At 37.2% G+C, this 25,072-nt stretch overlaps 1 protein-coding gene and 1 long non-coding RNA gene across 2 annotated transcripts; both read left to right on the top strand.

Annotated features, from left to right (window-relative positions):
• Positions 1 to 8,319: 8,319 nt before the first annotated feature.
• On the top strand, positions 8,320 to 24,549 carry LOC140816955 (type II inositol polyphosphate 5-phosphatase 15-like). The gene is made up of 11 exons (XM_073176477.1): positions 8,320 to 9,200; positions 10,313 to 10,571; positions 10,991 to 11,783; positions 12,550 to 12,674; positions 12,816 to 12,900; positions 14,273 to 14,438; positions 14,540 to 14,580; positions 14,684 to 14,951; positions 15,162 to 15,285; positions 22,217 to 22,577; positions 23,436 to 24,549. The coding sequence occupies exons 1-11, from the start codon at positions 8,393 to 8,395 to the stop codon at positions 23,790 to 23,792; spliced, it is 3,387 nt and encodes a 1,128-aa protein (XP_073032578.1). The 5' UTR covers positions 8,320 to 8,392; the 3' UTR covers positions 23,793 to 24,549.
• LOC140816956 (uncharacterized) lies at positions 15,293 to 22,089 on the top strand. Its single transcript, XR_012114697.1, has 2 exons — positions 15,293 to 15,554; positions 21,975 to 22,089. It is a non-coding gene; the product is annotated as an uncharacterized lncRNA (long non-coding RNA).
• Positions 24,550 to 25,072: the final 523 nt, after the last annotated feature.

Genomic DNA, 25,072 nt, shown 5'->3' with positions numbered 1-25,072 from the left:
CACACAATGGTCTGCAGTGGTTTTCTTGAATCCCTGTTGAGTTATCACCGATTCAAACTTCTTGTACCACTGTCTTGGTGCTTGCTTGAGACCGTACAAACTCTTCTTTAATCTGCACATGAGGTCCTCTTTCCCCTTCTCTTCAAACCCCTCTGGTTGCTCCATGTAGATTTCTTCCTCCAAATCCCCATGAAAGAATGCGGTCTTGACATCCATTTGTTCCACCTCCAGATCAAGCTCAGCTGCTAACCCTAGCACAATCCGGATGGATGTCATCTTCACCACAGGTGAAAATATTTCGTCAAAGTCGACCCCGTGTTTCTGTCCGAAACCTTTGACGACAATCCTAGCTTTGAATCTTGGTTGACTACTGTGTTCTTCGTGCTTCAATCTGAACACCCACTTATTCTTCAAAGCTTTCTTGCCTTTCGGCAACTTCACCAGCTCAAACGTCTCATTATCATGCAATGATTGCATTTCTTCTTGCATAGCCTCCATCCACTTATCCTTGTGTTCACTGGTAATAGCTTCCTCGAAGCTCTCTGGTTCTCCCCCGTCAGTTAGCAGGATATATTCATTTGAGGAATATCTGGTTGAGGGTCGCACTTCTCTTCCAGAACGTGTGGTCATTGTACCACGAGAACTTTCTGCTGGTGGTTCACTGTGAACACGAATCTCATCATCATCTTCATGATCGTTCTGCAATTCTTCATCTTCAACCGGTTGTGGATTTACCGTTGAAGGCCACCATTCCAGATCTTGTTCAGATCCAGAATTCTCCTTTTCCGCAGTCTCCAAGAATTCATTCTCCTGAAATATGGCATCACGACTTCTTATAGGCTTTTTGAGATCTGTATTGTAAAACTTGTAACCAAGTTGATCCTCGCCATAGCCTATAAATATGCACTTTCTTGTTTTGACATCCAACTTCTGTCTTTCATCCTTTGGTATATGAACATAAGCAACACAGCCAAATACCCGCAAATGATTATAGGAAACTTCTTTGCCTTGCCACACCTGCTCTGGGACATCATAATTGAGAGGAACACAAGGTGAGCGATTCAATATATATGCAGCAGCAACCACGGCCTCACCCCAAAATTCCTTAGTCAGCTTTGCATGTGAGAGCATGCTTCTGACTCTTTCTGCCAAAGTTCTATTCATCCTCTCAGCTAATCCGTTGAGTTGTGGTGTCTTTGGTGGTGTTGTTTGATGTCTGATTCCGTTCTTTTTGCATATCTCATCAAAGGATCCAATGTATTCTCCTCCATTATCCGTTCGAATACATTTGAGTTTAATGCATGTTTGCCGTTCAACCAAGTTTAGAAAATTGTTGAATGTTTCCGCAACTTGGTCCTTGGTTTTGAGTGTCCACACCCAAATTTTCCGAGAATGATCATCGATAAAAGTTACCCAGTACCTCGCTCTTCCGAGCGACAATGGCATCGGACCACATAGATCTGAGTGCACCAGATCTAGAATTTTTTCGGCTCTGCTAGGAGGTGAACTTTTGAATGATATCCTGTTTTGCTTTCCGGCTAAGCAGTTTGTGCATTGTTTCATATGAACCTGCTTTATACCGGGCAGAACTTGCTTGCTCACAAGGCGTGTAAGATTCTTTTCACTTATGTGACCAAGACGTCGGTGCCACAACTCTGTTGAGTTTTCTTCCCCTGCGTAGTTCACTCTTTCGGAATGATTTTCCTGAACTACATATAGCTTTGACATCTTTAATCCCTTTGCCACCACAAGTGATCCTCTTGAAATCTTACATACCCCATTTCGGAAGGTTGTACAGAAACCTTCTTCATCGAGTCTTTCGACTGATATCAGACTCAGGCGCATATCTGGCACATGCCTGACGTCTTTCAGGATCAGTGTAGAGCCATCCACGGTAGTCAAGCTCACATCTCCTTTTCCCACGACTCTGGATAAGTCGTTATTCCCCATCCTCACCACACCAAAGTCTCCTTGTGTGTAGGATGTAAAGCATTCTCTTCGAGATGTGACGTGGACTGTTGCTCCACTATCGATCACCCAACTAGTTACTTGAGTTGCCAAATTTACGGACTCCTGCTCTAGCTCGTGAACAACATTGAACTCGTCAATGGCGTTTGTTTGCTCATCATCGGTTTCATGTTTGTTTTTCGGTTGCCGACAATATTTTTTAATATGTCCGTTTTCTCCACAGCGATAACACTTTACGTTGGCATATCTCCCCGAGGACTTGCTTCTTCTTGGCTTCTGATTTGTGTTTTTCTTGATCTTGCTTCTTCCCCTTGACTCAGCAGCCAAAATATCTGACTGTGAGGTAGAGGAACCTTGAGATCTCCGCCTCATCTCTTCATTCAAGATGCCACTCTTGATGAAGTCCATACTCACGGCTCCTCCTGGTGCTGTGTTCGTGAGTGATACCTTCAGAGTCTCCCAAGACTCTGGCAATGAAGCTAGCACAATCAGAGCTATCACCTCGTCATCAAGTTTTATGCTCATACTTGATAACTGCTCCACGAATCCTTGAATCTCGTTCAGATGATCTGCGACCAGAGTTCCTTCTTTGTATCGAACCTGGACAAGCTTGCTCAAATAGAACAATTTGTTGTTACCACTTTTGGAGGCATATAGTGTCTCCAACTTTGTCCAAAGCGTACGAGCATGTGTCTCGTTAGAGATGTGATTATACACGTTGTCATCGACAAATTGTCGGATGTACCCGCAGACTTGCTCGTGCTCGAAGTTCCATTCAGCATCTGATTTATCATCTGGTTTAGACTCGCTGAACACCGGTAGGTGCATCTTGGTGACGAATAGAAGATCTTTCATCTTACTTTTCCAAAGTTGATAATTAGAGCCATTAAGGCTAATCATCTTGCTTGTGCGTACCTCCATCTTTTGTGAATGCTACCAACGAATAATCGTCAAAGCCTGAACACAAAAGAACCACTTCCCTAATACTGTCTAGAAAGCCTTTTCTGATGTGGAAGTTCAGACTAAGCTGCAACCACAGAGCATACGAGGACTTCCTATAGTATTTGAGAATCTAGCTCTGATACCAGTTGTTGGGATATCAGGGAAATAAACGAGGTAACATCGCAGCGGAACATCATAAGTGATATCAACAATAAATAAGATGGACACCAATATTTATAGTGGTTCACCCCAAGATTGGGCTACGTCCACTCTAAACCTCTCAAGGAGATCACTTCTTTATTAATAACAAAGAAGACAAGAGAATTGAGAATACAAAGTATTTCACTCAGAACACTCTGATTTTAACACTCACTTTCTCTCCACTAATCCTATTCCTTCCAAGGATAAACACTCCTTAAGAAATCTCACACTAAATCCTTTATCTCACTTCTACACTTATGATTGTAGATGAGAGGATTTGTGTTTTTGGTGTGATTTTGAAATGAAGAATGGATGGGTATTTATAGGAAAAGTTTAGGGAAAAAACAAAAAATAAAACCTCATGGCTTACCTCATTATTTTTGACTAATCAACACATGTGTTAATTGTGTTGTTGAATTCCAAAATTGTGTGCTTTGAATTCAAATATGGGTGGCTTGATTACTTAGCAGTTTAGCGCGTAAATATTTTATGAGGGATGGGCAAAAAAAAAAGAAATAAATATCGACAATCCTATAGATCTATTTCAGTCGGAGTTTTCAGTTTTGTTGAGCATATCAGCGACATTTGAGTTGTGTCTAAACAAATTACTAATGTATCGTATTGATATCGAATTTTGGCTATATAAATAAGTGAAACTCAATCTAGACAATTTATATGATGATTTTTATAATTTTTTCCCTGCAAGATAATAATCTACCATGCTTATGCATTGGATTTATTAAAATGTTTGTATTATTGCCATTTAGTTTGTTTTAATTTTAGTAAAATTGAGTACTCAAGTTCATCTCATATATCTAATAAATAAAAAATATATTTAATGAGCATTTAATCGATTTAATCATCCTATAAATTGATTAACTTTAATTTGTTAAAAATATAATATAATAATATTATATTATATTTTTAAAATAATTTAATTACTTTTACTCGTGCGTAATGTCTATCCGATCCTCAACACCATTTTTTTATTTTCTACCTCTATTATCACTTTAGAATGTTTTTTTTAAATATCATTATTATCATTTATTTACTTTGTGGAGGAAAATAAGTTGGGAATTCGTCACATTAGAAAATAAATTATTCTTGCTAAGATGCGAAAATAAATTTGAAAATTTGAATACACAATTAATATTTTTTTACATATGTTTTCGGTAAATTAATAATTTTCTTGTTTGACTAAAATTGTTTTCGAATACTAATTATCATGATTAATCGGTCATTATTGATCTTTAACCAAAAATACAGGTGGTTGAAAAACCTACGAATCATGATAGATAAATACTATTTATTCTTCCATCGTGTTCCATCGTAAAACATTAACGAACGGAATAGAATTTCGCCGTCAAACTTTAAATAAGGAAACACGTTAACAATCGAATTTGACAGTCCGTCGTTAGTATTGATGTTAATTTTTAACGGCACACACATTTTATGTTAACGGCGGAAAATTAGCATATGTAAATATCATCAATGGCTTTAGTTGGGGGTATGTGGCAGCCCGTCCTGCTTGTTAGGTTTTCTTGGAATACCCCATATCATAAAAATTGTAACCCACACGTCTATTATGAGACAGTCTTGTGGATTTATATTTGTGAATGATCGATTCGATCTGTGAAAAATATTATTTTTCTATGTACGGATCGAATAAGGATTGTCCAAGTCCATATATGTAATTCCCAGGTTATTCATTCAACGGATGTGAGTCAACTAACACAGATCTCTCATCCCTGGGAATAAACATTTTTGGAACGTGAAATTTACAAATGACGCAACTATGAGCAGAATGGATGACCTAATTAAAGATAGTTTAACACATAGCAGTGGACTTAACCCCAAAAATAGCTCAAGGGTGGAGGATTGTCCAACTCCATATATATAATTCCCAAGTTTTTTTATCCAACTGATATGAGACAACTAACATACGAAGAACAAGACGTTCCCGTGGACCTACATCTTCATATTTTTAATGGAAACAAATAGAAATCAATGGGGATTTTGTAAACAAATTATCATGAAAGTGTTGTTAATATATATGTGGATGTATTTCTATCAGACTTCGAATAAATGTAAGTTATTTCATTGTGGAATTGTTCTCAAGATTTTTAATGCGATGTTTGATTTGAATTTAATTCAGTCACACACATGAAAACACTATCAATCTATGTGGTAGACCTTCCTTTGTTCGTCTCATCCCGATCAAAATTTGAAATAGAAGAGTAATATACTGTGATCATTGTCGATGTGTTTCCCAATCCCTTCTATAAATATTATTTTATTAATTTGTTCCAATAATAATCACATACCTAACAAGGCGGAAATTAATAAAAACCATGTTTGACAAGAAACGCTCCAGATTAATATCCAAAGGACACGCAGTTACCCTTTGCCTCACGGCATTGAACTCTTGAACTCCTTCAATTCAATTTTTGCTACTATTAGTCTGTCCTACACATCAGAAAATGAAAAAAAAAAAAAAAAAAAAAAATCTCTTGTGAGATGGTCTCACAGATCAATTTCGTGGGTCGAATATCTTATTTGGATCATTCATGAAAAAATATTATTTTTTATGCTAAAATCATTACTTTTTATTGTGAATATCGGTAGGGTTGACCCGTCTCACAGATAAAAACTCGTGAGAGCGTCTCATAAGAGACTTACTCCACAAAATGTGAGATAGTCTCACATGTTAATTTTATAAAATAGATTTCTAACCTGACTCAATTCGTGAAAAAAATGATTTTATATTAAAAATATTATTTTTCATTTTAGTTATGAATCAAATTAACTTGTCTCATAAAAAATCTTTATATATATATATATATATATATATATATATATATATATATATATATATATTAAAAATGGCTACTATTATCACTCGATTTTGTTATAAATAAATCTAGTAAAAATTGATAAAGTCAGTATCTACGTCATGGAAAGCTTTTTATAATCTTTATTATTTTATGAATAATCTTTATAATTTGTATATTAATTCAATAGAGTTCGTATACAAATTTTATAGATCATGTGTATATGTGCAAAAAAAATATCAATTAGTCCTTAATTATATCCTCTCGCAGTATCGTGCAATCACAAAATGGATGCAATTTCAACAATTGTGTGTGTGTGTGTTAAATAATTATTGGGATAAATATTATTCTTCTCGATTTTTGGCCTCACAAATAAAAAAAATACGAGGGCTACTGTTAATTAGTAGGCATTTTGTCATTCTATAAATCAAAATTATTGAAGACTAAACTATATTATCCCAATATCGTGCGTTCGATCTTTTAAATACGACGTGTATGCTAAAAAGAGGGTCCAATATTGTTTAATTATTTCGTATCATTCAAAAATATTGTTAAATATAAATATTAACAGATTAATGATATAGTGTGGTAAAAATGACTATTTATTTTAATGAGATAAGATAATTAGTAAAAAATATATCTAACGTGTGCTTATATGCGCACACACAAACTCATATATTTATAATAGAAATTTGCGCCTGACATCTTTATTAATATTTTTTTTTTACAAACATTTGATATCATATACATTCATAATACATATTTTTGGTTAAGTACTGTGAGAGTAATACTGAGATTAATGATCTCCTGGAAAGTTATGCTGCGTCAAGCCGCCGCCGATTGATCTGGTTGGTTTGATGAATCGTAAAAGAGTGACGCCAGATCTTAACAGGTAATACTGTCTCTGTTGGAGACATGACCGACGGTAGGGAAATGATAAGACCGATTTCTAAAAAATACGAGAGAATGCCATCAAATAAACACACATATCTCCAGACTCTTGAGTTTAACAGCTCGATCCATCAGTACCTAAATAGATACACTCTGCGCTATCACAAATATAAAGAAATAAAGTTGCGTTTTGACTAACAACTATAATATTTGATATAATGATAAACGCTTGATACTATAATATACATGAACCAATTAATAAATTTCCCATTAAAATGAAGGAACAAAAATACACATTCTCTCAGTCAAAAGAAAAAAAAAACACAAACTCTCTAAGTTAATTTGGAAGTAAACATATCATCTAGATCATTCCAGTATGGTCTTGTTATATAATAAATTAAAGATGACATTAATAATTTTTAGGCATGATATATGTGTTTTTAAAATATTTTATTCAAATAATAAATTGAAGTTATATAGTATGAATTCAAAAGATATATATATTTTTTTTAAAAAAATTCATGAATTACTCAAATAATTTTTCAGTTATGAACACTAATATAATTATTATGGTAAAAACTTGTGTGAGATGGTCTCGTAGGTCGAATTTGTGAGATGAGTCTCTTATTTGGGTCATCCATGAAAAAATATAATTTTTTTATGCTAAGAGTATTACTTTTTATTGTGAATATGTGTATGATTGACCCGTCTCACAGATTAGTATCTGTGAGACGGTCTCACATAAGACCCACTCAATTATTATATACACTATTTTCTCTAGAAGAAAATTATTATTATCGTTGTTGTTTTTTTAGTTAGAGTAGAGGTGTTTATTAATCAAATTTCGAATCTTAAGTTTTCTTCTCAAATTTAAATTGATAACATATGAGTTATAGATATTATTGTAAACGAATTGAGTCCATTTGAAAATTATTTGATTCACAATCGAAATCGTATTCGAATCAAGTTCGAATATATTAAATTTTTCGAGTCAAACTCAAATATAATTTATTTTATTAGATCGCGAGTTTTAGCATTTTATTAATATAAAGTTTATTAAATGATTTTATTTGGAGACTTAATTTTCAATTAATTCATTAGTGGGTCTAATGTGAGATCGTTTCACGGATTTTAATTTGTAAGACGGGTCAACCCTACCCATATTCACAATAAAAAGTAATACTCTTAACATAAAAAATAATATTTTTTTATGAATGACCAAAATAAGATATCCATCTCACAAATACGATCCATGAGACCGTTTCACACAAATTTTTACCTTAATTCACTAATATGGAGTTTAACACTCGAACCATAATTATTAAATGTTTTTTCAGTTTGGGGAGCATTAAATTTTCTTCAGGACGTTTACATGATGGCTGACGTAAGATGATGAGATACGTTGATAGATCATGGATAACTCCTTTTCCACTTCGGCCGCTCTCTGAGGATAACAACGACGTCGTATTTACATAAATCATATGCTAAACCCCCCTCTATTTTCTCAAAATAAAATAAAAAAATCCCCAAATTCCACGCAACTCCTCAATTTCCGTTCCATGGATGATCAGAAGGACGATCTTTCTAACAACAAAACCACCAATTTTCACTTCTACTCAGATAAATTCCCTTTCTGCTCCGATTCCGACGAAGATTCAGCCAACGGCGTTCATTTCCGAACGAATTTGAGCTTTAATGACGCATCCTCAAATTACCAAAAAACACCCAGAATTTTCGACCGTTTCGACAACTCCTCCTCGTCCGAAGACGAAGGGGATATCAGCAGCTCGTCTAGTTATCAGCGGAGACTCGATTACATGCTGCAGTTCCTCGACCGGAAGCTCTCAATTTCATCCCCTTCTGACCAGCCGTTGCCTGAATTTGTCGCTGCGGGAGGTGGTACTGGGATTTTTAAACTCCCAGCGCGAGCACCGGTTCACCCGAACCGACCTCCGAGTCTCGAGGTAAGGCCGCATCCCTTGAGAGAAACGCAAGTAGGGAGGTTCTTAAGGAACATTTTATGCGTTAACGACGATGATAATGGGCCGCAGTTGTGGGCAGGGACGGAATGTGGAGTAAGGGTTTGGGATTTGAATATTGATGATATGTACGGCGGTCAGGCCGAGGATGGGGAACTGGAGGAGGAGGGGACGGTGAGGTATTGGGAATCGGCACAGGTGGAGTCAGCCACGATATGCATAGTGGGTGACGGAGGGAGTAGAGCGTTGTGGACTGGGCACAAGGATGGGAGGATTAGGTGTTGGAAGATGATGGATTTTTTTGGCTCTTTTAGGAATGGTTTTCAGGAGGTGCTTGCGTGGCAAGCGCATCATGGGCCAGTGCTATCCATTGTTGTGAGTTCTTACGGTAATCTTTGCTCTGTTCTAAATTTGGTTTCTGTTGTTTTTGGATCCTGTTTCTAAGATTAGACACTTCAGATAAGCAGTTGTGGACCTCGTGGTGTTTGAATAAGTGCAGAGTGCTCTCTTGGTTAATTTAAGTTCTTATTATAGTTTGCTTTGCCCTTATTGGTTCACTTCGGGGAACCTTGGTATCTGTATCTACTAAATTGCTGTCAGTAAAAGTTTTTGAGTATTCCCTCTCTTAAATGGCATGCTACTTTGAGATACTAGTTAAGCAGTGCGCAACCATCTCTTAATTTTCTTTCCAATTATTTCTGTACATGACTAATGCTAATGTGAGGCGCTGTTGAGTTTAATCTCATCAATGCGGTATTAGCGATGGAATCTTTTTCTATACTGCTAAGCAAGATGTCCACTTCAAACTCAAATAGCGGTGAAAATAAGGTGTTTAATAGAACTATTGTTTATTCGCTCATTTGTGGCAGTAAAAATAATTTGAGAATAAAGCTCAGGGCCCTGAGCTCTTACTTGAGCAAGATCCCTGCACTGTCAACCACAATGATCCTCAGGCTCAAGCTTGATATGTTACAGACATCCAATTGCTTACCACACAACTCCTGCATTTTATGCTTAAAATTTACCCTCTGAAAGCCATAAGGCAAAGGCAGTTATGATTTTTATTGATCAGGGATACCCAGTAGGCTGCCCCCTCTTAGTAATTTTATACAAGGTCTAGTACCAACATTGATGATGTGAAAAACGAACCTATCTTGCGGAGCCTGTTGCATGTGATTTCTGTCAACTTTAGTTATATCTTCTTCCAATGCTCACGATGTTATGTTGTTGCTTCGTTGTTAATGTGATTGCATGTTATTGGTAAAATTTGTATGTGTTTACGTTTATCTCTTTGTTTTTCTCTTCTTCATGAGTCCACATTGTTCAATATGTTTCCAGACATTTTTTTAAGATTTTGCACGAACAATTTTGTCTTGAAGCTTCTTTTCTCCACTCATTTTACTCTTGATAAAGATCTTATGTGGAGGGTTTAAACAATTCCCAATCGTCTTGGAAATACGCTTTTTTTTACTTTTTTTTTAATTTTTTCCTTTGGAACAGGAGATATATGGTCGGGATCTGAGGGTGGTGCGATCAAGATCTGGCCTTGGGAAGCTGTGGAGAAGTCCCTTTCACTAACAACTGGAGAAAGGAACATGGCTGCTTTATTGATAGAAGGATCTTACATTGACCTGAGAAGCCAAGTTACCCTTAATGGTGCCGCCTACAGTAACATTTTTACGTCAGATGTCAAGTATATGTTATCTGATAAATCTGGAGCCAAGGTGTGGAGTGCAGGTTTTCAGTCATTTGCATTGTGGTAAATCGTCAGTAAATTGATCCTTTAAACGGCATCCAGTTTTATTGTTATGCATATAGTTGAGAACCTTATTTATCAAAAAGTCATGGAGTTATGCTCTTTATCTTTCATTTTTTCATTGCTTATTGGTAGGATTTTGGCCAGAGGGTAGTTTTTCTTACGTTTCGAAAATTTTAAATCATTCCTTTTATAGCTCTAAGCTTTCCAAATCTCTGATGACAGTTGGTTGGCATCTGATAATATTCTGATGGGCAATGTTTTAATCTGGTTCTAGGGTTTTAAGGAGTAAAGGACACCTTCAAAAAGGAAAAAAGAAATAAGGCTGACGAATAGCACTTTGCTGGTTTCTGTTTTTGTTCTTTTTGATTTTGGTATTCTCTTTTAGAAGGTTTTGATTTTTATTAGTCTCCACTATACAGGGATGCTTGTACCAGGGAACTGCTTAAAGTTTTTAACATTGATGGTCAGATCGAAAACACGTCACTTGATGCTTTTATGGAGGATGAGATGAGGACGAAGTCCCCATCTGTTTCAAAGGAAAAGGCACATAATTCTTTTAATTTTTTCCAGCGTTCTCGTAATGCTATACTGGGAGCGGCAGATGCTGTTCGTCGAGCGGCAGTTAAAGGATCTTTTGGAGAGGATAATAGGCGAACTGAAGCCTTGGTCTCAACTGTTGATGGAATGATTTGGACTGGATGTGCAAATGGGTTACTTGTGCAATGGGATGGGAATGGCAATCGCTTGCGTGATTTTCAGCATCATTCTTTTGCAGTTCAATGCTTCTGTACAATTGGCGAACGGATATGGGTAGGTTATATTAGTGGCGCGGTGCAGGTTTTGGATCTCAATGGTAATTTGCTTGGAGAATGGGCGGCTCATAGTAGCCCGGTGATAGATTTGGCTATCGGAGGTGGTTATGTTTTTACCTTGGCTAATCACGGTGGTATTCGTGGGTGGAATATTACATCTCCTGGACCACTTGATAATATTTTCCGTACGGAGTTGGCTGGGAAGGAATTTTTGTATACAAAGTTAGAGAATCTGAAAATATTGGCTGGAACATGGAATGTTGCACAAGGGCGGGCAACTTCAGACTCCCTTATATCATGGCTTGGCTCTGCGGCGACAGACGTAGATATAGTTGTTGTTGGGTTGCAGGAGGTGGAAATGGGTGCCGGTTTCCTAGCCATGTCTGCCGCCAAAGAAACAGTATATAACATTTTCATTCATCCTTATTTTGTTCAATTTCTCTAATCTACAGCGTTTTGAAAATGCAATATCTGGAAGGTTTATTAGGTAAAGATTGTTGACCTACAATTTGTTTGAGAATCCGATATAAATAATCATTCGAAGCTGAATACAGTTGTTTCTGAAACAGGTGAAATAGGTTTGTTGTGCCTGCTAGAAATTTTTTGTCACACACTCAAAATATTCTGTGAATGCAAATACTTCTCATAAGTTTCATTAAAGATCTGTGGATAGACAGGAATTAATGATAAAATCAAGAGATAATTTTCCAAACAATTTAATTACTTGACCCTTTGGACTTGTAAAGGTTCTTCTCATACTACAATCGCTGCTCGCGCCTTCTAGTTCCAGTAATAAATATGTTTATTGTCGTCCAATTGGAACCATTCAAATTTTTTACATAACTTGCTCACGTTTCCGTGATTGAGTTTAGCCTTGATATATGTAAACAAAGTGGTTAGATCCAATGGTTCTTTATTTACTAGATATTACGTAGTGCACTTCTTTCCTTTCTTTGAATGCTTCATTTTGTCTGACATTCAAAACAAAGGATTTTTCCCGAATAATCCATGTTTCATTATTTTTAGTTAATCCTTTTTACATATCTAAGATGAAGCCAACATTTATTAGTTTGTCACTATCTGTTAGTTCATTCTTATTTTCTTTTTTAAATCATCAGTTCAGTTTTATCTGACTAATTACATGCATGAACTTGCAACCCATGCAGATGGGTTTTGAGGGTAGTTCTGTGGGACAATGGTGGCTAGATATGATTGGGAAAACATTGGATGAGGGATTCACCTTTTCAAGGGTTGGCTCTCGGCAGTTGGCAGGTTTACTCATTTCTGTGTGGTGAGTAATAGTACTTTTGTGAATGTTATTTGATGAACATGGTTATCTATTCCTGTTAAACTTTATGATTGGTTCTACCATGGGGTGAGGGTTATCCGGAAAAACTTTCCAATGAATGTCATTGTCTGAAATATGCTGCAGGGTTAGAAACAATATTCGAGGCCACGTTGGGGATGTTGATGTTGCAGCAGTTCCTTGTGGACTGGGACGAGCTATTGGAAATAAGGTATTGTTTGTTTGCTACTTTGCTCGTCTACTAGAAAATGTGAATATGTATTTTATTTTATTATACCTTTTCTATTTTGAAATATTAAATGGCAACATACTGTTCTTGAATGGAATGCACTTTGCTTTGTTAGATTAAATTATTTTAGTGAACCCACTGACAAAATGACTCAAGGGCTAGTACACTCAACTCTCCTGGCTTTGGATAGAGTAAAATCAAATGGATGAGAGCTCTTGAATAGTATGGCAGTCAAAGCATGGCCACTTCTTCCAAATCTGAAGCTATTTTTCCCCTTTATGGAACATTCTAAAAGGCTAAAAGTCATTCCCTTTCTACAGCAAATATTCCATAAGCACCTTAACTACTTAAATTGATGATATGGTATATCCAGCTCACGACCATCGAATTTAGATGTAAAAAGGTTAAATGTATACGCAAGTTTCTGTTTTCCAACTTCTCATATAAAACTCCATGCCTTTTAAAAACTGGTTGAGTGCGAAGAGATGAATCTTTTTGTTTATGTTTAACAAATTATTCTTATCTATTTTATTCATAAATTTCTTTGAAGTGTTCAACTTTGACATTGTAACGGATGTCATTACTAAGTCTGGCAATCACAGGGCTCACTGCCTCACTCTCATGACAGGGGAAACTGTGTGAAACAAACTGATTCATACAATAACTGCAGATTTTCTCCTCAAATATTTTGGATGATAAAATTGAATGGACACTATCCGTTTGGGAGGAATCTTATGATTTGTTGAGAACTGTATGGAAAAGTCTTAACATGTAGAGACAGATATGGTTTGCAGATTAGACTCAAGAGTTATGATACAGAGCATAAGCAGAAAGAGCCCCAACTAGAATTTGGAAAGTGATATAAACTTGAGAGATGATGATGGACGTAGCACTCAAAGATGACGATGTTTAGGAAATAGTTGGCAAAATTCCCTTGGGAAATAGATTGCTGGTAAATTTTGCCTGATGAAACAGTATATTATAAAAAATTCACTCATATTATTGTATTTAATGAGGGGAAGTATGTATCGCTTTGATTCTGAAAAATGCCCCTATTTTACCGTTGAGTTTTTAATCAGAAACAAGCAATTTATAGTGTTCAGGTGATGCTTGTGGTGGATTATTTTTCATTTTATTGAGATTAATATATTCTATGCAAGTTAATTTACTCATCATAATGTCATTATTTTAGACTCGTAAATTCAACATTGAAGGTGTACCATTTTGGTGCAGGTTTCTACTTGTTCTTAATGTAATGGGTGTAGAATTATTATTACTTTCTATATTCTCTCTTATCGCTATGATAAAAAAATTCCATCTTTGTTATCAAACTAATTTAAGCTGCTCTTGTCAGGGAGCTGTTGGTCTGAGGATGAGAGTGTACGGTCGAGTCATGTGCTTTGTGAATTGTCATTTCGCTGCACATTTAGAAGCTGTCAATCGCCGAAATGCTGATTTTGATCATGTATATCGAACAATGGTTTTTAGCCGGCCATCTAACCTTTTAAATGCTGCTTCTGGTATGTTGCTGTATTTAAGCTTATCTTCTTTGCTTGCCTTCTTGCTGTTATTTTTCTCACGTGTTAATTGTTTGCTTTTGCCTTTTATCTTTTTGTTGCAGCTGGCGTTTCATCTGCTATTCAAATGCTTCGTGTGACAAATGTACGTATACTTTGGTGAATACTGCTGCCATTTTTTTGACCGTTTTAGAAAGCCTCCTTATGTTTAAAATGATAAGAAATTTTAATCGCTTGTGCTTGTGCAGGCTATGGGTATTAACCCTGTGGAAGGGATGCCTGAGCTTTCAGAGGCTGACATGGTTGTATTTCTTGGAGACTTCAACTATCGTCTTGGTGGCATATCTTACGATGAAGCAAGGGATTTTGTTTCTCAAAGATGCTTTGACTGGCTTAAAGAAAAAGATCAGTTGCGAGTAGAAATGGAAGCGGGAAATGCCTTTCAAGGAATGCGGGAAGGTTATATTGGATTTCCTCCATCTTATAAATTTGAAAAGCACCAACCGGGTTTGGCAGGTATCATGATTAAATATTTATTGTACCTTATTCACAATTGCATGACGAAGGTTATAATTCCTTGGATATATGTATTTGAACTTGAACTGAAATCCAAAATTCGTATTTCAGTATCTATTGATGGCCTTGATATGATAGAATTTTATTTATTATTATGTTCAAAACTATTTTTGCGAGAGATCTAGTCATGGTTTGCTTGTGCTTTTTAAGGATACGATTCTGGGGAGAAGAAACGAATACCTGCCTGGTGTGACAGAATTCTGTATCGTGATAACCGTTCAGCTTTGGCATCTACCTGCAGCTTAGACTGCCCTGTTGTCTCCTCTATAGTACAGTAAGTTTCCTGGGAAAGAAAGTGCTACCTATGCATCTTTATTGTGCTAGAACATATATGGTAGCCATGAAGTTTGTTTTGCAAGGTTGGAATTCTATGCGCACAGATTATTTTATTTTGCTGCATGAACTATCATATTTGTGCCTGATGTTTCAGCACTTGGTCTCCTGATTAGGCAATTGATAATCATTCTACTGCTATTTCTGTCATTGACTCATCTCCTGCTTGATTTTATTTTATCGTTTTTTCATTTAGTTATGTTCTTTTAGGTGTCAACACATTTTTTTTTTATAAGAAACATATTTTATTAAAATATTAAGGTTTACAATACATTAGGCGGACAAGATATCCGCTAAGCGAGAAAACTCCGAGCCACTACAACACCGATTCTAATCGAAAATAAAATTCCAATCCCTATATAACTCCGAGACCCTTATGTGTTTATAATCTTTCTGTAAGTTCGCCCAACTTGCCACTCTGAATTTGATTTTGTCCCATAGCTCTTCAACCGTCTCCTCTTTGTCTTCGAATACTCTGTTATTCCTTTCCATCCAAATCGACCAAAAGATGCATTGGACGATGGTATACCAGAACCGTTGATTTTTCCTTCCATTATGTAAGCTTGGTTCGACTCTGAACATCTCTTTAGACTTTGCCGGCATTACCCACACCAAATTCAATTCCTTGAACGCCTTATACCAAATCTGAATACTGTAATGACAGTGAATGAGCAAGTGATCTTGATTCTCTTCGGCACAACGACATAGGCAACACCAAAGAGGGCGTAAGACACGTGTTGGCCATCTTCTTTGTAACATATCGCAAGTTTGAAGTTTGTCCAACGCCACAATCCACGAGAATACTTGCACCCTCGGCGGGACAGGTATTTTCCAGATATTCCAATAATATGATGTAGGAAAAGGATCACTGGAATTGAAGAATGATGCATAGAAAGATTTGACCGAAAATATCCCCGAGGAGTCCCCCAACCAAATTTTATAATCATCTACCCCCATCTCTAAATGAACATTATGTAAGACACCTAACAACTCTGTAAACTCACTTTCCTCTTCTACACTCAGATTTCTCCTAAATCTTATGTCCCAACGCTGATCATTTATCCCATCCCTAATGACAATCTCGACAAAGTTTGAAACAGATTTATTTTTAAGACTCGAGATGGCAAACAACGAAGGAAAGCGAATACAGAAAGGAGCCCCACCCACCCAATTATCTTCCCAAAACCGAATAAAATTACCCTCCTTAAGCACCCCCTTAACCAATCGATTGAAAGCCGAGAACGATTTAGAAATTCCTTTCCATGGACTTTTGAAAGTAGAGATCCCAGCTATCCCCAAATCCCATCCATTGTCATGGGTACCATAGATACTAGTAATAACTCTCTTCCACATAACCATCCTATCCACCGAAGCTCTCCACCACCACTTGCCGAGAAGTGATATATTTCTGAGTCGAATACTACCCACTCCCAGACCCCCATTCACCATCGGTTTACACACTTGTTCCCATCCCACCACATGACAATGTTTCTCACCATCCGGTCCATCCCACAAGAAGTTTCTCATCAATCTTTCCATAATAATCTCCACCTTATGCGGAACTTTGAAAATGGACATAAAGTAAGACGGCAATGCACTCAACACAGCCTTGATCAATGTAAGTCCCCCCCCCGATAAAAAAGATTTTTTCCAGTTGGCTAGTCTTCTTTTCATGATCGATATCACTGGATCCCAAAATTCCATTTTCAATGGATTGCCTCCCAACGGCAGTCCTAAATATTTAATTGGGAAGGTACCTTTCCTACACCCAATATTACAAGCCATTACCTCTGTTTCCTCGTCATCAATGAGCAAACCCACAACCATAATTTTTTCCATGTTAATCTTGAGACCCGATAGCTCGCAAAAGAATTTCAGAATGTCTATAATTTCCAACAAATGCTGTCTAGAATTTGCAAAAAATATAGTGTCATCTGCGAACTGAAGGTGAGTTATATGTTCATTGTTTCTACCTACTTCGAATCCTTTAACTTTTCCATCGAACTTGGCTTTGTCGACCATTCGTCCCAGAACATCTATTACCAAATTGAAGAGTAGAGGTAAGAGTGGATCCCCTTGTCTAAGACCTCGCTCCCCTTTAATTTTCCCCCTTGGCCTGCCGTTAATAAAGATTGAGTAGGAAACACTCGAAACACATCCCATTATCCACTTCCTCCACTTGCTTCCAAAACCTTTCTTCATCATTACCCAATCAAGAAATTTCCAGTCAACACTATCATATGCTTTCTCGAAGTCGACTTTGAACACCCATCCCTTCTTTTTTTTCCTTCGATAGAATTCTACCACCTCATTGGCGACTAAACAACAGTCCAATATTTGTCGTCCCTTAATGAAAGCACATTGATTTTCTTCGATTGTTGCACCAATGACTTTTCTCAATCTATTCGTCAAGACTTTTGCCAAGATTTTATATAAGCTCGTAATTAAGCTAATCGGTCTAAATTCAATTATCCTCGACGCTTCCTTTTTTTTCAGTATAAGACAGATGTATGTCTCATTTGTTACGCCGTTGATAATTCCATTTCTGGAAAATTCAGTAAGGACCCTTAGTAAGTCGTCTTTAATCGTATCCCAATTTTGTTGATAAAAAGCCAGTGTGAATCCATCTGGGCCCGGTGCCTTACAACCATCACTCTCAAAAACCGATTTTTTTATCTCTTCCTCAGTGAATGGTGTCTCCAACTCTTGTGATTGTACCTGATCTATCGCACACCAGTCCATTCCTATTAATTCCGCGGCATCTCCTACAAAATCTCCCTGTCCTTCTTCTCTTTTCTTATACAATCTCCTGTAAAAACTTATGATTACCTCTTCAATGAGTGATTCGTCAGTGACTCTGAATCCATCCTCCATTTCCACAACATCAATCAGTGCTTTGTTCTTTCTATCACTGAGTAGAGAATGAAAAAATTTCGAATTGTGGTCCCCTTCCCTCATCCACTTAATTTTTCCTTTTTGACGTTGGATTTGTGCTCTTCTTATCATATTGGTTTCCAACTCGATTTTCAAATTTTTCCGTTCCTCTTTTAATGTCACAGACCACCTCCCTGACTCCTCTAATTCATCCAGTCTTTTAATGTCACTTGACAGTTCTTTAATTTTAAGATCCACATTTCCAAAAACCTCTTTATTCCAAGTAGCTACTTCCGCTTTGATCTTTTTCAGTTTAGTCATAAAGCTGTATCCCTCCCACCCTTGGTATCTTCCACAATTCCACCATGTCTTGACCATCTCTTTGAAATTCGGATGTGATAACCAGGCATTTTCGAACCTAAAAGGTGGAGGTCTCCAACGTAAAATACAAGTATCAAACAATAGTGGATTATGGTCGGAGGTGATTCTAGGTAGCACCCTCTGTCTGTAATTCTGGAACATCTCTTTTCATCCCTTAGTGATGAGGAATCTGTCAAGACGGCAGCAAATTGGTTGATTCCTAAAATTGGTCCAAGTGTACTTGGCATTCAGAAGCGGTGGATCGATTAAATTTAATTCTTCAATCAAACTGTCGAAGCATCTCATACTCGTTGTTCTCGAATGCCTATTAAGTTTCTCGTCCGTACTCCTAACCACATTGAAATCTCCTCCCAAACACCACGAATCACCACAAATCGAATGTAGTCCTGCTAATTCATCCCAGAAATTCTCTCTATCTCTCGGTTTAACTGGCCCATATATTGCAGAGAACCACCATTTTGCTTCCGCATGTCCGCAAATTTCGATCGATACCGTGAAGTCTCCTATTAAATTTTCACCCACTACCACCACCCTAGGATCCCATAAAACTAATATGCCCCCCGTTCTTCCCACTGACGGTAGATTTACCCATTCTACAAATCTCGATTTCCAAATGGTAGCCACAAAATGTTTGTCCACCCTCTCTTTTTTGGTTTTCAGTAGTACCACAACGTCTGGTTTTTCAGTGCGAATGACATTCTTTATTAATTCTCTCCTATTTGCTGACCCTCCACCTCGTATGTTCCATGATAAAAATTTTCATACTGAGACCGTGAATCCCTTGGAAGTAGAGCATCTATCATAATTGACATCACTCTTTATCTTATTTAATTCCTTGCTCAATTTGCACTTAGGCTCATTATCCCCTGCCCCGCGATTGTCCATTGGGTACTTCTCAACAAATCCATTGGCTGATTCACTTTTATAACCCATCGAGTCCACTTCCTGGATTCCTATTTTGAAGCCCCGACTTAACATCGATTAAATTAGCCCCCCTCCCTAAAAATCCACTAGACAACCCCATAGAAGAAAGAGACGCTGAGATGATACAATGAAGTTTGAAAGAATGATTGAGAAAAGAAGAGTGAATTCCAGATAATACCTGTCCCACATTGGAGCTAGCAATTACCGTATCTTGTAGCATTTTTTAATCCCCAGGTATTTTCGGCGACGAGAACAGAGCTGACAAGTCCTCCAATTTGTCTTCCAATGTGGTAGAATTCTCCGAGCTTGCAGACACATGACTATCCGTTTCCGAGAAGAAGAAATCATCTTCCGACATATTATCGAGTGCACCTTCGACGTCTTTATCTTCTGTACCGATCATATCACAGAATGACTTAATGGGGCTATTAATGATTTGATTATTAATCCCCTGAGTGTCGGTTTTGTATCTGATAGCTGAATCCTCTCTCCTATTTCTTCTTTGGTAAGTTTTCTCAAACTTTGGCAGAGTTGTTCTAGAGCTCACCACTTCCTCTTCATTGTCCAGTCTTTTTGTTGGCGTATCAGGCATCGTGTTGATCTGTGAGTGTTGAAATTCATTCATTTCTTTAGGAACAATTCTAGAAAGTATTTTGACCACCTTACTATCGGCACTGGATGCATGTTCAACACACTTGATTTTGGGTGAAAGATGAAGTTTCTCCCTGGTCGAAGTAGTCGTTGTATCTTCCTTATTATTGGGTGAAAGATGAAGCTGCTCCCTTGATGCAGAAACCTTACTGTCAACCTTCTTGATAGAGTTAGCCACAGGATCATGTTGCATCTTTTCAGAGTTATTGTCTACTGCTGGACCTTTATCATTTGAAGTATGTTGATTTAATGGACTTCGATCTCCTCTACTACACCCCTCAAAGGTGTGAATCCTGCGAATGTTGTTGTCACCCCATCCCGCCAAAGTTCTCTTACCATTCGCCACAACTTGAGCATACGTTCGTTTATCGTAATGTTGATAGGCAATCGGGTCAAAAGTTTCGACCCTTATACTTATTTCTCTCAACTCCCCTTGAATTGGGATGTGCATCCTAGTATTAATGAATCCTCCCTCAATGCCTTTCACCTTAATTCTAGCTGCCTCGAGATCACTAACAGAAAGAGTATGAGCACTGATATCCAACAAACCTCCACAGAGTTCCCCAATAATTTTGAAAATATCCACCCTCCAAAGATTCCAAGGTAACCCATAAATAGAAATCCAGCTATTGCAACATTTCTCTGTAATGTAAGCCGAGTTGATAGCCTGCTTCCAACCCTCGAAGTCCAGCATAATTCCCTTATCAAAGAAGCCTCTATTAAGTCTTAAATAAAAAGAATAATCATCTTCATTAGAAGGCCACCAGACGGCTTTGTCTGCTTCAAACGGAGATAGAGTTACTATCTGTTTTGCTGATTTTCCAAGAGCCTTTTCAATGTCTTCCCAAGAATCGGTGACCTTACTTTTGGTAACAATCAGAGCTTCTTCCCACTTCTTAGTCGAAATCGAGTTGCCTCTCACACCGTGTGTATTCTTCCTCTGTCGAAGAAAATCCCGATGAAACATGTTGTCTCTATATGTATCGTTAAAGAGCTTCCTTGATTTGGGCTCTTGAATGTTCATAGAGATGGCGTTCTGGTATTTCCCTGACCTCAGCTTTCCCAACGAAGTAGCTATATTTCTCCAACCCGCAGACTTAATCCCACTGGGCACGATTGCTTCTTACCATGAAGACAATATTTGGACAATTCCAGAAACCTACCTCTCTTATTAGAGAAGATCTGTACCGTAAACACCGCATTCCGACCTCTGAGTCTGAAAAATGGCTTTTCGAGCTGTGAAGAGTTAATGGCATCTAAGAATCTCAGTTGAATCCATTGTGCCTCCTTTGTATCAAAATCCAGCATGTAACATGATTTCCTAGTACGTTCGGACCACCAAATCGAGCCTCCTCTACTCCCCAATCTCAACGAGAAAATTGTGTGTTCTATCTTAATTACTACGTCTCGATTTGCTGACCCAGAAGCCAAATGAACGTTAGAGAAGGGCCTGCGATTCCTATTAAACATCCTCAAAGCAAACCAGCAGCGCCGAACAGGAAAAGAAAAGCTAAGAAGAATCGAATGAACGGAAAAAGAGTAGATGCTAAACCTCAGAAGAAGCGAAAAGAAAGAAAATCTGAGGCGGAAGAGGCGAGGAAAATAGAGAGGCGGAAGGACCGGCGACGGCCGTCGACGAAGGTGAAATAGAAGGCGGCGGCTAGGATAGAAGAAGGACAAGACGGAAACGGCTAAGAAGGACTCCGGTAGATTTAAAAAACAAAGAGGGAGAGAGCATTTTCAAAAAATTCTCTCACTGACTTTACATTTTCTTAATTCTTAGTTAGTGTATCCTATTAGGTGTCAACACATATTAGTTGAAGACCTTTCTCCATGATGGTGAATTCATTAAATTTTGTACGTACTTGGGCAAAATGAATTGATGTCTCTATTATCACAAATAGAATTGTCACTCCCCCCCACCCCCCCCCCCCCCCCCCCCCCCCCCCCCCCCAACCCACACACACTCGAAACCCAAACTCAAAAGCATCTTTTAAGTTTCCTTTCTCCTTTTTTTTTCTAAGGCTAGGCATCTTGGACAGGTATGAAGCTTGCATGGATGTGACTGATAGTGATCACAAGCCTGTCCGTTGCATTCTGAGTGTGGAGATCGCCCGAGTTGACGAATTGGTTAGAAGACAAGTGTTTGGAGAAATCATCAGATCAAATGAGAAAATCAAACTTTTTCGTGAAGAGCTGTCCAAAGTTCCAGAAACAATTGTCAGTACTAACAACATAATACTTCAGAATCAAGATCCATCCATATTGCGGATCACAAATAAATCCAAGATAAACAGAGCTCTATTTGAAATGTGTTGTGAAGGTCTGGCTACCATTAAGGAGGATGGACAAGCGTCCAATCATTGTCCAAGAGGTGGATTTGGATTCCCACAGTGGTTACAGGTAACTTTATAATTTTTATCTTTTTATGTCATTAGCTGGTTACCCGTAATTTTGTGTTTATTATTTTGGTGTTCGTTCTCTGTTATGATATCAGTTGGTTACCCGTAATTTTATTTTTTTATTTTGGGTGAATTGGCTATAATACTTCAACATGAATAAAAAATGTGCACCTCTTTCAGTTATGCCATCTACACCTTTTATAGAATTGAGTTGGCTAGAGTGCAATAATCTCTACGGTATGCTTGTAATTGCAAAAATTTCCTACTGGTAGCAAAAATGTAACTCTTTTTTTCAGTTTCATAAACTTTTTCTTCTCTTTCATATACCTTGTTTATTTAATTTTGTCTTCTGAAACATTTAAGATATTGGTTATGATGAAGCCCCATCTACACCTTTTATAGAATTGAGTTGGTTAGAGTGCAATCGTCACTACAATATGCTTGTAATTGCAAAAATTTCCTACTTGTTGCGAAGAATGTAACTCTTTTTTTAAAAGTTATAGACTTTTTCTTCTTTCTTTCATGTGCCTTGTTTATTTCATTTTGTCTTTCGAAACATTTAAGATATTAGTTACATGAAGCCCATGGTAAGTGTATAAACTATAAATTAATATAATAGATAGTGTTTCGTATTTATCTAGTACTTATTGAGCTTGTTTGATGTTGCCATGGAACATCACATCATATTGTAAAAGCATTGTATATTCAGTGGAAGTTCCTCTAATTTTTTAGCGCGCCCACTTTAATCACGTCCAGTTTATATCGGACACCTTTTTTAACTTCTGCATGCTTATTGAGTTACCACATGATCTTCTCTAACTTTATTTTGTAAAAATGTAATGGTTCCAAACTGTAACAGGTCAATCCAGCAGCAGGAATCATTGAACCAGATCATATTGCTGAAATATCTATCCGGCGTGAAGAATATCATACATTGGAAGAGTTTGTTGATGGTGTTTCGAGAAACTGTTGGTGCGAAGATGCCAGGGACAAGGAAGTTATATTACTTGTTAAAGTGCGAGGGAGCTGCACAACAGAGACAAAACGCCATCGAATACGTCTGCGCTACAGCATTACTGGAGAAATCACACATAAGAATCCGAACTCCGACAACTCTAGTCCCTTCCAATCGAATCTTCTACACCGCTCTGATTTTCAAAAACTAAGTGGTTCCTGTGATGTAGCTGACCATCTTCGAAATCTGCATAGTCCTTGATGCTGGTGTATGAATCTCCCGAGACAGATGTGCATAATATTTACCTAAGAACCTGAGTATCTATATATATGTAGATTACAAATATATCTGTGGATGAATATGGCCCTGAAACTTGAATACAATTACATGATTGTGCTGTTAGCTGCCTTGAGTCTCAGAAGCAGCAACTTTTTAATCTCCTGTTGAGTCCTGACCTGAGATTTCTGTCATTGGATGCATTGGAATTGGTTCGTCCAGCTAGCTGTGCAAGAATGACCAGGTAGCTTTCATTCTGAAACATCTTTTTACTGAGCAGAGTTTTTTTTCCTAATACGAATATGAACATTTTGCATGGGTCTGAATTTTGTGTTCTCCCAGTTTCTTGTATATCTGGATTCATTTTTTGGAGATAGATTTGCACAGTATTTATAGATAATATTTTATAATAATAAGTGATGTAAAGGGAAGGGAAGTGTTCTACTTTTCTCAATGCATGTTCGGTTGGTGGCAATTTCTCTCAACACCAGTTCCTGTTGGATTTTTCCGGTTGAGGCTGTGGCGGAACATTTATTTGAAGTGAAGTACTGTGGCTGTTGAAAAGTTGATATTTTCGGTGGCCGGATCAATCTCGGCGGAGTGCTTTTGTAACTGAATTATGTTATCAAATATCATAGGCTTTATTTAATTTATTTGTTATGAAATGGATCAAGTTGTTGATTCTTTGTGATTTATCATCTACTTTTGGAATTTGAAATCGATATAACCAATAAAGTTTTTTATTTGCTTTCATAATTTCATTCCAGCTGATGGCCACCAAATCATGGGATGTATCTGTAATTGCCTATGTCCTTGTGGTAGTTTCTATTTAGGATTTTTGTTGGTTCCAATCATCTTTTCTCGTAGTTCTATTACATGTTTTTTTTACAAAACTATTACCATCGGTTTTACGTATATTTTCTGGTTAACTAACGTATACTTTTTAAGTCCTATGATTTTATATACTACACTGTCCGCACAATATGTATTTAGATCAATTTTACCGTGAACAAGCCCATTTCATGTCCAAAGCTAATTATATGTGAGTTATGAAGTTCGATGTAACTAATTGTTGTAACCGTTTAAAGTAACTTTTTATTGTTGACAATGATAAAAAAAATTATGAAGTTGATAAGATTATATTTGGTTAACATGTCAATTAAGTATTTTATTTGGTTCACAAAGAGACGTATTCTTATAAATTATATGTGAAATCAAGTAAATTGAATTTCTAATCAAATTTGATATTTTTATATTCAATTTTT

This window comes from Primulina eburnea, chromosome 16 (genome assembly GCF_022965805.1).
Source record: "Primulina eburnea isolate SZY01 chromosome 16, ASM2296580v1, whole genome shotgun sequence".
NCBI lineage: Eukaryota > Viridiplantae > Streptophyta > Magnoliopsida > Lamiales > Gesneriaceae > Primulina > Primulina eburnea.
This window is presented reverse-complemented; position numbering and strand designations above follow the sequence as displayed.

What these genes read in the sequence shown, in the direction of transcription:
- LOC140816955 (XM_073176477.1), top strand. Translation starts at nt 8,393, where the DNA reads ATGGATGATCAGAAGGACGATCTTTCTAACAACAAAACCACCAATTTT. An exon ending in AAATGCTTCGTGTGACAAAT is followed by an intron (nt 14,581 to 14,683) that starts GTACGTATACTT and finishes GTGCTTGTGCAG; the next exon opens with GCTATGGGTATTAACCCTGT. An exon ending in GCACCAACCGGGTTTGGCAG is followed by an intron (nt 14,952 to 15,161) that starts GTATCATGATTA and finishes GTGCTTTTTAAG; the next exon opens with GATACGATTCTGGGGAGAAG.